The sequence below is a fragment of the Pan paniscus genome, chromosome 13 (assembly GCF_029289425.2).
Source record: "Pan paniscus chromosome 13, NHGRI_mPanPan1-v2.0_pri, whole genome shotgun sequence".
In the NCBI taxonomy this organism is placed as follows: Eukaryota; Metazoa; Chordata; class Mammalia; order Primates; family Hominidae; genus Pan; species Pan paniscus.
The window spans coordinates 77,562,064-77,579,340 of record NC_073262.2 but is presented as its reverse complement, the minus strand read 5'-3'; the positions used below and the strand labels follow the sequence as shown (position 1 = coordinate 77,579,340).

The 17,277-nt window shown below is 36.5% G+C and overlaps 1 protein-coding gene across 1 annotated transcript in view; it reads left to right on the top strand.

The window, feature by feature from the left end:
• CHN1 (chimerin 1) overlaps positions 1-17,277 on the top strand; it is a 211,193-nt gene that overhangs the window by 93,484 nt on the left and 100,432 nt on the right. Inside the window, exon 5 of the mRNA XM_034954540.3 lies at positions 2,000-2,113. Within this exon, the coding sequence (XP_034810431.2) occupies positions 2,000-2,113 (114 nt within the window). The remainder of the gene's footprint in view (positions 1-1,999; positions 2,114-17,277) is intronic.

Here is a 17,277-nt window from a genome sequence, read left to right as displayed (position 1 = left end):
GGCGTGAGCCACCGCACCCGGCCTGCAATGAGGTTTTAAAAATTACAAAACCTCCTGGGTTCAGGCAGTTCTCCCACCTCAGCCTCCCGAGTAGCTGGGACTACAGGCAACTGCCACCACACCCAGCTAACTTTTTGTGTTTTTAGTGGAGACGGGGTTTCACCATGTTGGGCAGGCTAGTCTCTAACTCCTGACCTCAGTTGATCCACCCACCTCGACTTTCCAAAGTGCTGGCATTACAGGCGTGAGCTACTGCGCCCAGCCAGTTAATTGAATTTTTAAACAGATAGATAACTATATTTTACCAACTGTATTATTTGATATTATGTAAAGTTAAAATATATACCAACGTGCTAAATAGCAAGGGATAGGTTACCATCTCCTTGCCTGCAGCAGATTCAAAGCATTAGCCTTTGGACCTAGTTCTCAAAGATTGGGAAATTTATGGAGATAAGAAATTTAGGAGCCCATTGTAAACCTAGCTGTCATGATTTGAACATGCCTACTGTGAACTGTTTGAAGACTTAAATTGAGAGACTGAACCATCCCTATCAAGAAAAACTCCAGAAAATTTCCTCTTGCCCCTAGTAATGTTCCTGAATTATTAAGGTGCCATTTCAACGCCTTTTAAATGTATCATTCCAAATTCAAGTGACTATTGTTTCTTTAGTACCAGTAAAAGCTGCAAAATTTCTTTTGAGCAATGAGTCATTGCAGTTATTGTAGGGGAGGAAAGACTTTCCCTCTACCCTCCTATGTTTGAGAGCTGGGTCTATGAAATAAACAATAGGCAGATTAACAGGAGAGAAGGTATACAAATTTATTAATTTTTAATACTACTTGCACAGGGGCATCACAGAAAAAAATAAAGTGAATCCCACTCCAAAAAGTGAGATTTGAGAGTTTGTATGCCATCATAACAGGGGAATGGGAGGGAAGTTTCTGGCCATTTACGGGAAGGTAAATGATAGTTTGTGACAGAGTTTGTATGAGTGTGTTGTCGACTTTTAGTCTTCTCTCCTCCATAAGAGTCAGTCTTCCCCGGTTGCTGAAACTCATGGGAGGACATTGGTAACAGTTGAGTTCCTTTTGGATGATCTATCTTTAGGTAGATAGGGAGAGTCAGAGAAAGCCTGTGTCTGCATTTGATGTTTTTGAAGTGCCTTTAGCTCAAAATACTCGATACAGCAAAGTGGCATATTTTGGGGTGACATGTCCTGAATTCCTTCATTATCTTTGAGTTATAGAAGGACATATAGGTTCTTTGTAAATTGTAAATCGCTATAAAAATGTAAGGTGGCTTTTTATTTTTAATATGTGTCACAACTGACATTTTTTTCAGTGTTTTATGCCAGATTGTTATAGGTTCATCTGTGTTTGTGTAAAGAGCATGTTATTTGTGTTTATTTTTTCTCTATTTTTCTATGTTAATCAAAGATAAGGTTTTAGCAGGGAATGAAAACAAGTATTATAGTTGTTTGCTTTGGGCTTGAGTGTTCAGTAATGCAGATTATGCACATTATTGGGCAATCATGCCAATTAAGGACAACCCAGGGTCCTGGAAAATTGCCAACATAGACTCAGCCAAAATTTTGGAGCAGTGCTACTAATGGGAAGAAAGGAAAATAGGATACATTTCTGTGGTTTTTTTTTTTTCTTTTCTTTAGCAAGCCATATGGTTAAATGGATACGTAAGAAAGGAATTGTCCTCTTGAGAGAGGTGGTTGATCTTCCCTTAGGTGGATGTGAATTTTGATTCCATGGTTGTTAACTGGATTGGGTAGTACTTTGGTGCTGTTCTTATCACCACAGAGAAGCTGGCTGGGGGCCAGGTCCAGAGAAACACAAGCATAGTTAAACCCAAGTGCTTCCCTTCCATTATGTGGCAGTACTTTGTCTTGAAAACAACAAGAGAAGGTGGTGGTGGTGGGACGTTGTTTTATCTTGTTTTATTGAAAAATGTAGAAAGCACAGTTTCTGAATAGACTTTGTTTCTTAGGTTTCATGGCATGATCTCCAGAGAAGCAGCCGACCAGCTCTTGATTGTGGCTGAGGGGAGCTACCTCATCCGGGAGAGCCAGCGGCAGCCAGGGACCTACACTTTGGCTTTAAGGTTGGTCATGGGCCTGCAATTACTACTGTGCTTTATTTAAAACTCTCTTAATATAGGGCTTTAAATTTTAAAAGCATCCAGCATGTAATTGAATTGGTTCTTGTTTTCTTGGGATCTAATTACCATTTTAATAGCTTTGAGACCCTTTAAAAATTCCTCGTGAATGGTAACACTCAGTAATTAAGAATAGAAAAACTTTTTTTTTTTTTTTTTTTTTAAATGGAATCTCACTGTGTTGCCAGGCTGGAGTGCAGTGGCACGATCTCGGCTCACTGCAACCCCCTCTGCTTCCGGGTTCAAGCTATTCTCCTGCCTCAGCCTCCCGAGTAGCTGGGATTACAGACGTGTGCCACTACGCCCAGCTAATTTTTGCATTTTTAGTAGAGACGGGGTTTCACCATGTTGGCCAGGATGGTCTCGATCTCTTGACTTCGTGTCACCCACTTTGGCCTCCCAAAGTGCTGGGATTATAGGCGTGAACTACCACACCCGGCCTGAAAAGCTTTTAAAGCATTTTGTGGTAGCTGCTTCCTTCCATTCCATCTTACCCCTTCTTTCCTGTTTGTCTTGCTTGTCGGCTTCCGTCAATTTCTTGAATAAGGAAAGAGATCAAGAGAAAAGATCTTCATAACTCATAAAGCTAAAGTCAGTGCCATTTCTCTTAGGTTGCCTTTTGGTTGGAACAGTTTTTCTTGGGAGCTCTTGGCTCTTCCCTATCAGCTGAGCTTCACTTAGTGTTTTGGCTTACAGTACAGTGCCCAGAAACAAATACTCCTGCTAACCCTGCAATAATAACCCAACTTGTAAGAACAATAATACAAGAGCATACTTATCCACTGGACTTACCTTATGCCAGGCCTCTTACCTCATTTAATCCTCGCAACAACTCTATGTATTGTTATTACCCCCATTTTACAGATGAGGAAACAGAAGACCTGGATGGAGATTGAGTAACTTGATGAAGGTCACACATTTAATAACTTGTGCTGCTGCTATTTGGACCCAGATTGTCTGACTTCGGGGTCTTTGCTCTTAATCATTCTACATTGCTGCCTCACCAAAGGCTTGGAATATTTATCCGTTGTCTTTGTTCATCCCTTTATTTGTTCATTCATATATACATTCATCTATTTGGAAAAGACTTAAAAGCAGAGACTTCTGAAGACAGAGGTCAAATATATGAAATTTCTTTTGGTAGTCACAAATAGAGGATAGAAAGTTGATGTTAATGTTTAGGACTAACATGTCTAATTCCTTCTCCAATCACTTATACCTGTGTGAGCGAGCAGGGCCTGCTCTGATTCCTGTCCACAAGATTTGATATTAATCTTTCTATTAAATAGAATGAATACAATTCAGTATTATTTCATACTGAATGCTGAAATAATTGAATACTTGGAGAATAGAGCTTGTCACAGGAGTTCATGGAAATTTGCTTTTTATGGTAAATTATAAAGTGTAAATTCCACTTCAATTACTTAATTATACTGTTTTTTTCAGGTTTAAATTGTGGTATACAGGAAAAAAATTCTGGTATGGCAATTCAAATACCTATTCAATTTACCATTAATTGAATTAGAAGACTGATTTGGGGCAAATCACAGAATTTCTTGAAGTTGGTTTCTTCATCTTTCTACTCCTAACATATTATAATTCTAGAATTCTTCACCACCTTATTTCCGAATAGTCTGGTCATCTGATTATCTATGGTAAACAGCCTTGATGTAAACGGTCCAGAATAAGGAAGGAAGAAGGTGAGGTAAAATGAGAAACAGAAGCCTCTCTTTCTTTCCTTTTGGTTGCCATTTCCCCTGCATTTCTCCAGGATCACATGGAAGTTATAAAACTTTAATTTGAACTCAGTTTTTCCTAACTACAAAATTCAAGTACTTTCACCACATTACCACATTGCCTGTCATCTTATATCTGTCACACAGTTTTCACCAGCTGATACCAGCAAATACTTGAAGGCTAAGGATTTAGCTTGGAGAAAAGTAGCACCCAGACCTTCATATCTCTTTCTCATTCCTGCCTTCTTGCACTCTCCCATTCTACTCATGGCTTTACATTTATAATCACTTCCCATTCACTTTGGCCCAGTAAATCTTGATGGAAATGTTTCAAATTAATATCTCTGGGGTAACTTACAGTCTTTCTTTTGTTACTGAAAATTGCCATAAAATCATTACTTGGAAAAGAAATAATAGTGAGTAAAAAGGGGCTGTAATGGTCATAGATAGAGGAATTTTACTCACAATATACCTTGAGTAATTTATGTGCCCAAATATGATTGACATTTTCCTTGTTTTAAACTTGATGTATGGCTAGGAAGTGTTAAGCAAAGTCTGAAATAGAAGTTGCACTGATATATGTATTATTCTTATCTGATACTCCCATTTCAACTGGTGATTCTCCCAGTTCACATCAATTTGTTTTTAACATACATGTAATCCATTAAGGGGTAGCCAGTTTGTCTATTTTATACCCATCAGTGTTATTTATGCATTTACTGTGTCAACTAGGGGCTCTAAAATTAGGAATAAGTCCTTGAACTTGATTCCTCATAGGCACCTCAATCTCAGTATATCTCAAACTGAACTCAACACTTTTCTCCCCAATGTGCTGTGATATCTATATTTCCTTTATTAGCTGGTCACATTATTATTCAGTCAATTCCATAAGACAGAAACTAAGAAATTATTTTCAGTTTTTCTTTTAGGTGTATTTTATTGTATTTGTAAGGCCTGGCACTATTCATCCAGAGGCCCCTACCTTACATTATACTACACACCATACTTCGTATCAAATACATATTTTCTGCTGTGAAAATTGTGTAAGGATTTTATGTAAATTGCTTTTGAAATTAACTTTAGTTTTATAATTTTCTTTTTTTGTGTTTTGGAGCCATACCTTTCTTTTCATATTTCATATTTTTTATATTTCCGTATTTTTCACTTTTCTTGGACCCTGGCAAGCCCTGGGTGCTGTACCTGTATGATAATGATTAAGAGGACTTTTTCTTTGTTGCTCATCTCACACAGCCGAAACCAACGATCTTATTTCTTAAGTATTTCTCAAAATTACCTCTCCTTTTCAACTCTAAGCCACTTTCTGGACTAGTTAAGTAACTGCCTAAGAAATGTCTGTGTGTCCAGCCTTATCCTTCCCAGTACTATAAATGATCTGCGTGAAAATCTGATGGTGTGATCAGCAAGGTTGTAAGGTTTAAGTAGGGCACAGAGTTTCAAAGAACACACCTCCCTCATGCATTGGCATCTCTCCTGCACTTAAAGGACACTAGCCCTCCACTGAGGATCCTAATGAATGCTATGAGGTGCTGTTTAGGGGAGTGTGTATTGTATGTGTGCTGTCACACTACCAACTTTCTGCAGTCAGAAAAGAAGTTTTCACCATGTGGCATGACAGGTTTTCTATGGGTGAGATATTTTTTGCTCTTCATTTGCATCTTCTTCCATGCCCCATCTCAGCCTAAATTTTAGGCTGAGCCTTGTCTGGCTTTTCTACCTATGCTCCATCTCTTGACTCAGGAAAAATGATTTTTACTCTGAAAGTTTGTCACACAAGGGAAGCATATAGACAGACATTTGCGTGTTCAGAGTGTGTAGTTGAAAAGAAGATGCTAGCCAGGCACTTGGTTATGACTCATGAAGTGTTTCAAAGTGATTCTCGGATTTTCTGTATGCTGATTTTGACAACATTTGTATTCGTTGTAGTTTAATGAGATATGGCGAATATCAGTTACAAGTAACCTAAAATAATTTAAGAGGTTTGATTGAAAACACATGGCTTTCATCATTTTAGAACTAATTATTTAAAAGATATGTTTTATAAGACACTCTAGTTTTTCTCACTAAAATAAAAAAATGCTAGGTTGAGTTTGGACATTTTCTATGGGCCATTTTTCTGGTTTACTATTCCTGACTTCTGCTGTTTGTGATCTGCTGTTAGACCCATTCGTTGAGTTTTTAATGTCAAATACTATGTTATTTAGTTCCAGAATTTTCATTTGATTTTTGGAAATAGTGAAATTTAAGAAGGTGAAAAACCTTGTGGAGAGCTAATATGAGTGAATATATGAAATGATCTTTTAAATATTTGATATCTACTTTCTCATTGTCACCACTGTCCTGGATAAAAACCCAAACAATTTATGGGTATAAATGCAATCATAACCCATTCAGAACTAATTTTTTTCTTGCTATTTTTATCTAAACATTTTATTTTTGGGGGGATTGCTGTAAATGCCAAAAGGCCTTTACTAACTCAACAAATTTGTATCATTTTTATCCTAATGGCTGTTTACTTTTCCTGCCTTAACAAAAATAATGCAAATAGGTGAACTATAGCCTAAAATTAGGATCTTACTATTATTTCTCCTAAGTCATCCATGTATTGCAGAGTACATTTGTTTAGACTCTGTCCAAGAGTTTTCTTGGAAATTAAAAAAAAAAAATTCTTTATCAACGTTGGACATTTAATATGGCATAAAACTAAAGTTATGCATTAACTTTGACTTATTAGTGGGCTGTCTGTCAATGTTGGTTCCCTTTGACATAAAATACTTCTTTTTCACAATGACTTAACCTGCTAAATTTGTTCACTTTTACTAAGAAAAATAAACATTGTATGTATTTCACTAAAACTACAGAAGAAAACTGGAAAAAGAAACATTTAAAATGTTAACAACTTAAACAGGAACACTTTCTATGTAATGCATAGATTGAAAGGATAGAGGAAAATCAGAGAGAATAAGGAATTAAGATTTAAAAAGAAAACTCTCAGAAAATAGTTGCAGTTACCCATTCTCACTGTTAGAACTTTGGAAATGAAGTTGTAGTATAGACTTTAGAATTAGACAAACCTGAGTTCTAGTTTCCTGCCTTATTTTGTATATTTAACCTTTTCAAGCTTTAGTTTCCTATTTATAAAACAGGGATAATAATTCCAGTATATCGCAAAAGGGACCCTTTAAAATTCTGTTATTAGCAGCATCCCACTTTCAAGAATCATATTCTTTATCCATTGAGATGCTTTCAGCCACAAGTATTACCTGACATTCAAAATAAGCAAACTCTACTCACTTAGACATAAGTTATTTAAGGTAATATCTCACATACTAAGTTCAGAAATGTAATAATAGCATGGATGGTCAGTATTCTAGTGATGTTATGAAGGACTTGTGATCTTTCTGTTTGTATTCATGGCTAGTCACAGCATCAGCTTCAGTCTAAGGTTGGTTTTCCTTGCGTCAAAAGATGGCTGCCAGTGCAATCAGAATTGTAAGATTTCTTGTTTATGCCCAGCAGGAGAGTGTAAGGGAACCTCTCTTCTCTCTTGCAGTATGCATCCTTTCCTTCAGGTTGATAGGGCTAACATGAGTCTGCCTTTCCCATTCTTGGACCAGCAACATCTCGGGGAAATGCATGTACTGATTGCTTGTCTAACCTAGCATCTGCTCTTAGAACAGGGAAATGGGTCAGCTTGTTCTGGAAGGTAAGGCTTTGGAAGGAAGAATGAATGACCAAACAAAATCTGGTTTTCTTTTCTTGTTTTAAGTGAAGGAAGAAGGTTGGAGGAAGGGAGGGAACGTGTATACCAGTTAGATAGTTAACTATAGCCAAGTACAGGCTGTACTTAGAAAGCAGTTTCTTTGTTAGGCAGATCAACCCATGGTGTAATTTTTCAAATATTTTAGCTCTGGTCAATCTCTTACTAAAGTTGTATATCTAATTTTAGCTTTAGTAAATACTGTAGTAAGAAAACCAGGTGTGAGTTCCAAAGACAGTTTTATGTGAGGGCAGGTGTCAAAGAGTTTTGTAAAATGTGTTTTGATAATGTTCTTTTGCCTATAATATTGTAGAAATTTGATTTGAAATGTTTTCCAAACTGACTTTAGGTCAGCATTTTAAAGGTGATATGGAAAACCTAATTATATTAATAATTTTAGCATAATGAAACCCATAGATTTTTTATTAATATCCAAAAATATTTATCCCTGGTATGTCACTAATATGTGTCAAGGCCTTTTCATGGAAATTGGAGGGGCTTGCTCTTCACTGTTAAATTGGACAATTGAAATAATTCTCCAGATTCTGAATTATTAAAAAGAGCAGCATTTATTGAGCTTCTATATCGTGCCAGATACTATTCAAGTGGGTCAAGAAAGAAGACATTGAAGCTAGCTCTTAAAGGTAGACTGGCTTACCAAGTAAAAGGGTAGAATATGATGAAAAACAAGTATTTTGCGAAGAAGAAATGGTGCCGGAATGTAGAACAGCATGGAGCATTTCGTGTATGGCAGTCTGCTGAGGGACTGGGAGTATGGGAAATTTTAGCACTTAGTGTGCCAGGAGAGCCTAGAATTTCATGCTTAAGAATTTGGGCTTTATCTGTAGGAAATGGGAGTCATTGAAGGCTTTTAGTAGAAGACAATAGGGTTACATTTATGATTTAGAAAGATCATTGCTGGAGGAATTAGAATGCTGAGTGGAAAGGGTGGTAGGAACTATGTTTTACCAGAATTATTTGGATAATTAATTTAGTAAGCAGTTTTTCTTTGACTATGGAGAACTGATATTTAAAAGGGCTTCTGTATCCTTACAGATTTTAAAGGGTTCACTTTGAAGAGAACTTGTTAACTCCAAATTTGGCAACTCCAGAGACATTTCTGTTAATCTGACTCATTTTAGCTTCTCTAAATTGGGAGAAGAACAAAGTGACATGTGCAAGAGTCTTGATAATCCCCAAACCCTGTATCTGGATATTTCAGGGCATATTTGGACATATTCCAGAGAATGCCTTATACCTACAATACTTGGCACTTTCCTGTTGATTTTATGCTGACAATAACGTAAGAACTATTTGGAAAAATTTTAGTAATTGAGAACAAATGATAAACACTGAAAAAACATGATGTTTGGGAAAATTATATTTTCTTTTAAAAATATGTCACATTTCATAAATTCAGAAACATAAAACTTTTATCAATCTGAAAAATAAAATTTATTATACAGAATAGTATGTATAGTATCATACTACTTATATAAAATTTCGTACCTATGGGTACTTAAATAGAAAGGTGTCTAAAAGAATGATCACCAAAATGTTTGATGTTTATCTCTTAGTGACTAACTTAAACATGATTGTTACTTCTTTGTATTTTTTGAGTTACCTGATTTTTTTTTTTTTTACAGTTACCTGATTTTTTTTTTTACATGTATCATTTTACAAACAGAAAAAAAAAAAAAACCCAAAAGAGCTATTTTTATTTTGAGAAGAAATGAAGACATTAGTTGCAACGTTGGGTCAAAACAAAAGATAATACCTCCTAAATCTCCAAAGATTTGACACTAAACAGAATGTATCAATTTATTTAAATAATTCCTTGGAAGAAGGATTGGTCAGCCCTGGGGCAATAGAAAGAAAAGTCATAGAGGCCTCTGTTCCATCCAAGGTCTATACGGGAGGGGAGTCTTGACCAGCATTGGCAGTGCTGTCTCTGGCATGGAGAGGAGAAAGGAGCCACATGGGTCTGTCTGCCATTAAACGTAATCAATTGAATTTTTTTTCCAGCAGTAGTTCCCAGAGCCTATGAGTATTGTTAATAACAAACTCATTTGATCATGAGACCCCCTTTTCATGGACTTTCTCAGTGGAACACACTTTGAGAAATGTTCCATTCAACAGTTGATCCCTCATTTCCTCTTGCTCTGGACCTCATGCTCACCAAGCAGCCTTCTGATTAATGACTTCCCGTGTTGTCTGTCTACAGAGTGAGAAAACTTAAAATATATAGGCTGAGTGTTCAGAGCCTTTGAGTTATTATTTCTCATTTTCAATTAACAAATTAAGATTAAATGCTGGGACTACCAGGAGGAAAAGACGGAAGAAAATCTACAAGGTTTCTTCTGTTTGGTAAATTCAGATAAACATGCACTCCCCAGTCCTCATTTTTTCCCCCCTTTTAAAAAGACACCCTTTTTTGATCAATGAACCTAAAATGACTGCTTGCTAAAGTGTTAACTTGTTAGAGAAAAAAATGTTAAGGGTTAATTGCCTCACCGATTCTTTTTCTTCCTGTTTTCTCATTTTTTTCCTGGACCAAAAAAGACTGCCTTCTATTCAAAGAGTGTTATGAAACATCTACTGAAGGCAACCAAGCACTGTTTCTGTGTATTATAAAATTGCATCTTTTTTTTTTCTTACTCTGTTTGCAAGCATGGCTTTTGCATGTTCTCATATCTTACTTTTTAAAAACTGTTTCTTCAGTTATATAGCATAGCAATTCACCTATTTCAAGTGTACAGTTCAGTGGTTTTTGGTACATTCACAAAATTATGACATAATCAATTTTAGAACATTTAATCCCCCTGAAAAGAACCTCTACATCCATTTGCCCTCACTTTCTGTTTCTCAGCTCTCCCAGCCCTAGGCAACCACTAATCTACTTTTGTCTCTATTGATGTAAACAACCTAGACATTTCATATAAATGACATTATATATGTTCGTGACTGACATTTTTCCCTTAGCATAATGTTTTCAAAGTTTATCCGTGTTGTAGCATGTATAAGTACTTTGTTCCTTTTTACTAATGAATAATATTAGAAAAATATTCCAGTAGTTGATGGACATTTGAGTTGTTTCTACTTTTTGGCTATTATGAATAATACTGCTGTAAATAATGTTATTATGAATAAAATTGTGTACAAGTTTTTGTATAAACATATGTTTTTATTTCTTTTGGGTATATACCTAGGAGTGAAGTTGCTGGGTCATATTGTAACTCAAAAGTAACCTTTTGAGGAATCATGGAATGGTTTTCCAAAGTGGTTATATCATTATAGTCCCACCAGCAGTGTATGAAGTTTCCAGTTTCTTCACATCCTTTTCAACACTTGTTATATCTCTTTGATTATAGACATCCTAGTATATGTGAAGTGCTATCTCATTAAGGATTGATTTGCACCTTACTCTTGAATGGTATTTCATTTAAAAACATTTTTATCTGGCCGGGCGCGGTGGCTCACACCTGTAATCCCAGCACTTTGGGAGGCCAAAGCGGGTAGATCACGAGGTCAGGAGATCGAGACCATCCTGGCTAACACGGTGAAACCCTGTCTCTACTAAAAAAATACAAAAAATTAGCCGGGCATGGTAGCTGTAGTCCCAGCTTCTCAGGAGGCTGAGGCAGGAGAATGGCATGAACCCGGGAGGTGGAGTTTGCAGTGAGCCTAGATTTCGCCACTGCACTCCAGCCTGGGCAACAGAGCGAGACTCCGTCTCAGAGAAAAAAAAAAAATTTTTTTTTTTATCCTCAGCATGGTTTTTATTCACTAGTATTCTGTCTATTCAAACTTCAATTATCTCTCAAAAGTATGCATACATAGCAGTGGATTTAAAGTAGAAGGTAGAGAAAGCCAAAAAGCTGATTTCAAGATATTTTTGGCTTTTGTATTTTTAAGGCATTGTATAAAGCAAATTTTATTATTTCATTTAAGGGTAGAGTTGAGTTTCAAGTACATTTTGGGGCTAATAGAAACTTGTACATAAAGAGGATGACTGTCTCTCTAGTTATCTACTTTGCAAAGAAGAACTAGAATCTCGTGTGTATCTGCTTTAAGGTACAGTGGAAGACATGCTAGATTCTCTTTAAGATCTGTTTTTTAGTAACTAGATACAGTCCTAGCCTATGTTGATAATGTGATTCCTTTTCTGTGAATGATTTGGAGTCACCAAATTTTTTTTAATGGACTTAACAGTTTTATAAATATAATATTAGCTAACATTTCCAAATCTTTACTCTTCCAGGCATTATGGTAAATATGTGAATTATCTTTTAGATAACCCAAACTTTTTCTGGCACCCATACAAGGTGATAATGTGTGGTACATTAAGGTAAATGCATGAGATTGATCATGGCCCAGTGTGACTGGCTCAAGGACTTCAATGTATCAGACACTCTTTGGCCTCTGAAAGGGCTGGGCAGGTTTGCTGTCTTGTAACCCGTAACCTCTGTTCTTGGCAACAGGTTGGAAAATTAAGTTTTATCTATAAAATAAGACCATGTGGTAGATACTATTTTTCCCCCATTTTACAGAAGAGAAAACCAAGGCTTAACTTGCTCAAGAACAAACAGCAATAAAACTGAGAAATGTAACTTGTTTAAAAACAATATCCGGCCGGGCACGGTGGCTCATGCCTGTAATCGCAGCACTTTAGGAGGCCAAGGTGGGCAGATTACCTGAGGTTGGGAGTTTGAGACCAGCCCGAACAACATGGAGAAACCCCGTCTCTACTAAAAGTACAAAATTAGCCAGGTGTGGTGGTGCATGCCTGTAATCCCAGCTACTTGGGAGGCTGAGGCAGGAGAATCCCTTGAACCTGGGAGGTGGAGGTTGTGGTGAGCCGAGATCGCACCATTGCACTCAAGCCTGGGCAACGAGTGAAACTCCATCTCAAACAAACAAACAAACAAAAAATTCAAAAACAGTCATAAAACATGCAGCACTTTATCTAAGTTGACAAGAGGTATGACACAAGAGTAAACTCTTAGTTTTTATTTTTTTAATTTATTTTTTATTATTTATTTATTTATTTTTTGAGACGGAGTTTTGCTCTTGTTGCTCAGGCTGGAGTGCAATGGCACAATCTTGTGCCACAACTTCCACCTCCCGGGTTCAAGCGATTCTCCTGCCTCAGCCTCCCGAGTAGCTGGGACTACAGGCATGCGCCACCATGCCCAGCTAATTTTGTATTTTTTAGTAGAGACGGGGTTTCTCCATGTTGGTCAGGCTGGTCTCGAACTCCCAACCACAGGTGATCCACCTGCCTCAGCCTCCGAAAGTGCCGGGATTACAGGCATGAGCCACCGTGCCCAGCCTACTCTTAGTTTTTAAATCAATGCCATTTTAGTAATTAAGATTTTAAAGTTATCAACACATTACTATTTTTATAAACAGATATACCTTTGTTTAAAGCCTTTAAAGATAAAGTTTATTCCAACTTATTCTCAAGGGTTAACTTTCCACCCCCGTAGTCTCAAAAGAAAAAAGCCAAATTAAGTGCATTTGAAGTTTAATAATTTAAACAAAAATCCCATTATAAGATCACTTGGTAATTATTTGTACTTATAAAAATAATTTTATGGTAACTTTGTGTAACTTATCAAAGTAAAACAGCAATAATTCTTTATAAAAATAAGCGTATTTGCATGTGTAATTTATTATATTTCTATTATAAAAGCAGCACATAGATATGGTTAAAAAATTTTGAAATAAAAGTGTTTAGAATGATAAATTATAGTACTTTCCCACCGTGACATACTTCTAGTTCCACTCCCTAGAGATAACACCATTCACAATTACTTTCTATCCTTCCAGAAACTGGTCATGCATAAAATATACTTCTGTTTTTATGGCATATGTGCATATTGTGTTTTATTTTAAATGAAAATCATTAAGGAGTGGCTAACTGTAACAGCAAAGATGATCTCTAGTCTTTGCAGAGGTTTGCCCTATTGTCTGCCTGACTATATAGTTATGCAATAAACAGCTAATGCCTGACAAAAGCCATCATTACCTTGTTTATTTAGTTTTAGCTAATTGGTAGTTTAAGATCATGTTGAGCCAGATTCTGTGAGTTTAGCTTCAGTGCCTATGAGGAGGTTGATGATCAGTGATAGAATGGACAACCAGATAGTCAAAAAGGACTCATCTGTGTTCTGTAAATGCAGTTGTTATTTAATTTATTGTGGCTTTGAGTTTAGAATACTGATAAAATTCTATTAAGCAAGGGATTTCTGTGAGAGGGTAATACAATCTTTACAGTTCTGAAGATTTTGTGTGAAGAAACTATTGCTGCTATCTTAGAAAATGATAAAATGCACTGAAGTAAAAAATGTAATTTTGCTAATGATTGAAAACACCCAACAATTCCTAATTGAATCTCAAAACATTAGGTTGACTTATAAAGTGAGCTTGGCCAAAGAGTTCCTGAGTAAAGCCAGAGAATCATAGTAGATACTGATAAAGGGGCTTTTGCAGTTTTAAAATATGAAAATTGGTTGAAAGCATTTTTCATGTTAAAGAAGAAGGATCAAAAGGAACTGGGGAAGGATTATGCTGCTAGTAGGCGTTGACGTGTAATGTACTGTGTGTTCTTTTGATCTGATAGCTCATGATAGGTTCAGTTGGTTACCATGGTTTCATTCCATTTCCTGCAAACCTTCTTGTTGTGCTATTTGGAATAAGTGAAAAATAATGTTCTGTAGAACATTTTTCAAAACTGTTTTTCTCCTCTTAGTTTAGATTATGAATCATTTTATGGGAAAATTTTAAGATATAAGAGTAAGTGATAACACATGATGACAGTAACATTTAGTTCTGCAGTATTAGAAAATTAATATTGATGAAGGGGATAGCACAATTTATTTAAAAATATAATATATTATCAGTGCTAAAAAGCTTTTTAAAAACATTGATATAATAATTCCAGTTTATGTGAGGTACCCTTGCTCAGGTGTTCCTTAATAAAACAAACCATAGAAAGTAATTGATGTGACACAGTAGGAAATGGGTAGTTTAACATAAGGCATCCCTTACTTGAAAAAATTGATGTGTTCCTGAAAATGTGTTGCAAATTGAACTGTATTGTAAAAGCACAAGAGGAGATAGCTGTTCAAAAAGATCAGCATTTTTTCCCTGACAAATATACGATACAAAAAATATTTTAAAATGTAGGAAAACACAAAAGCAAAAAGCACCCCAATTCTACTATCCAGAAATAATCACTGTTAAAACTGTGTTGTATGAAATTCTAGCATTTTCCCGAGTTATACAGAAATGACTTTATACAAGGTACACTATATTATGGTATGCTTTTTTTCAGTTAGCTGTGTATCATGAATATTTTCCATGTTGATAAATATATGAGAAGTTTGCTATTTGAATTAATTCTTCATAAGGTTAAGTTTCACCTCCCCTTTTTAAAAATTCTGATTTTCACTTACATTTACTTATTTAAATGTAGGTCTATCAGTAACTTTGTTTTTATTACCACGTGTACTATATATAAAATGCAGAAAAGTAGGAAAAGGAAAATATTACCTATAATCTCATGGCCATCAAAGACAAACATTATTTTTTGGCATTTATTAAATGTATTTTTGTTGTTCTCCCTGTTGCTTTGTTTTTAGAAAATTGCAGTATCCTTCTAGGTGCTGGAGATACAAGGAAAAACAAAACAGTCAAGATCCCTGGCCTTATGGAGCTTAACAGTTTATTAGGTAGAGAGAGGATTAGACTTTAATGAATTGTCCCACAAATGCCAAACTAAAAACTGAGGCAAGTGCTGTGGAAGGAAAGCAAGGGAGCTATGAGTGCATAAAGGAGGATCTGATCTAAACCCGGAGTCTCACTCTAAGTCTAAATTGCAGTCAGGGAAGGCTTTTCTGAGAAAGGAAAGTCTGATTTGAGAACTGAAGCGTTGTGAGAGTGATCTAAGGAAAGAGAGTGAGTGAGAGGGCAAAGAGAAAGAAACTAGAAGCCCGACCAGCATGTCCATGCAAGAGCTGCAGTGCACATCTCTGAACTGAAAGAAGAGGGTGGCCGGGAGCACAGTGAGTTGGAGAGGGAAGAAGTGAGGCTGCACATCTGCTTCTTGTAGGCCCGGTTAAGAATTTTGCTTTTTATTCTAAGAGCTGGGCTGTGACATAACCCAAGCTTGAATTTCCTTTTGGGTTCTGAAGAATAAACAGCTGAAGTAGATCAATAGTGGATGAACACAAGAAAGTTACTTGTTACCTTTTCTCTTAGTAACCTCTTCATGTCCATTGCCCTATATATTTTGTGTATAGTATTTATGCAACCATTTATTGTATTTACCATGCAAGCTTTCTCTATTTTTGTTGGTCTTTGACATAATTTAATTTTTCCTGGTTACACTTCAGTGAATCTTTTTCTAAGTGAAAATTTTATTTTATAAAATTTATTCCATTTTTCTTTGCCCTAGATAGCACACCTCCACAGGATATTTGATAGTTATTTTTTTTTTTTTTTTGAGATGGAGTTTCGCTCTTTTTGCCCAGGCTGGGGTGCAATGGCGTGATCTCAGCTCACTGCAACCTCTGCTTCCTGGGTTCAAGCGATTCTCCTGTCTCACCCTCCCGTGTAGCTGGGCATACAGGCACCTGCCACCACGCCCGGCTAATTTTGTATTTTTAGTAGAGACACAGTTTCACCATGTTGGCCAGGTTGGTCTCGAACTCCTGACCTCAGGTGATCCACCCGCCTTGGCCTCCCAAAGTACTGGGATTACAGGCGTGAGCCACTGTGCCTGGCCTTGATGGTTACGTTTTAAAAATTTTTATGAGACAGGGTCTTGCTCTGTTGTCTAGCCTGGAGTGTGATCATAGCTCACTGTAGCGTGGAACTCCTCAGCTGAAGTGATCCTCCTGCCTCAGCCTCCCAAGTAGCTAGGCCTACAGGCACATATCACCACACCTGGCTAATTTTTTCATTTTTGTGTAGAGACAGGGTGCCACCAGGCTGGTCTTGAACTCCTAGCCTTCTCCTGAACTCCTGGCCCGAGAAGCAATCCTCCCTTCTCGGGGTCCCAGAGTGCTGTGATTGTAGTTGTGAGTCACTGCCCCTGGCCTTGGTAGTTACATTTACTGTCTTCTAGATTTCATGGTGTGTTTTATACATGTAACTTGTTTATCCACCAATAATTTATTTTGATATTCGATAAATATTTTCCCAACTGTATTGTATTTAATACTTTCTTCAAAATATTAATAGGTACACAGAAGTAAAGTAGAATATATTTGGGGATTGTTGCATACTGTATCCCTGTCCTGGTGATATTTCTAAAGACTCTGAGAAGTTCTGCAGTGAAACAAAATGAACATACATATACACATAAAAACTGACAGTTTGTTATTTCCCTAACTTTTTTGAAAACAGATAACACTAATGCCTCACAGAGTACCATATGGTAAAATTCTAAGATTTGTTTGCTAATGGCTAAGCAGTGGTTCAAATTCAATCTGGGTGACCTTTCCACCCCTCTTCCCAATTTTGGGGAATTATTCTTAACATCTTATTGATGTCAACTCTACTTTGGAATTTGACAAGCTACTCAAAAT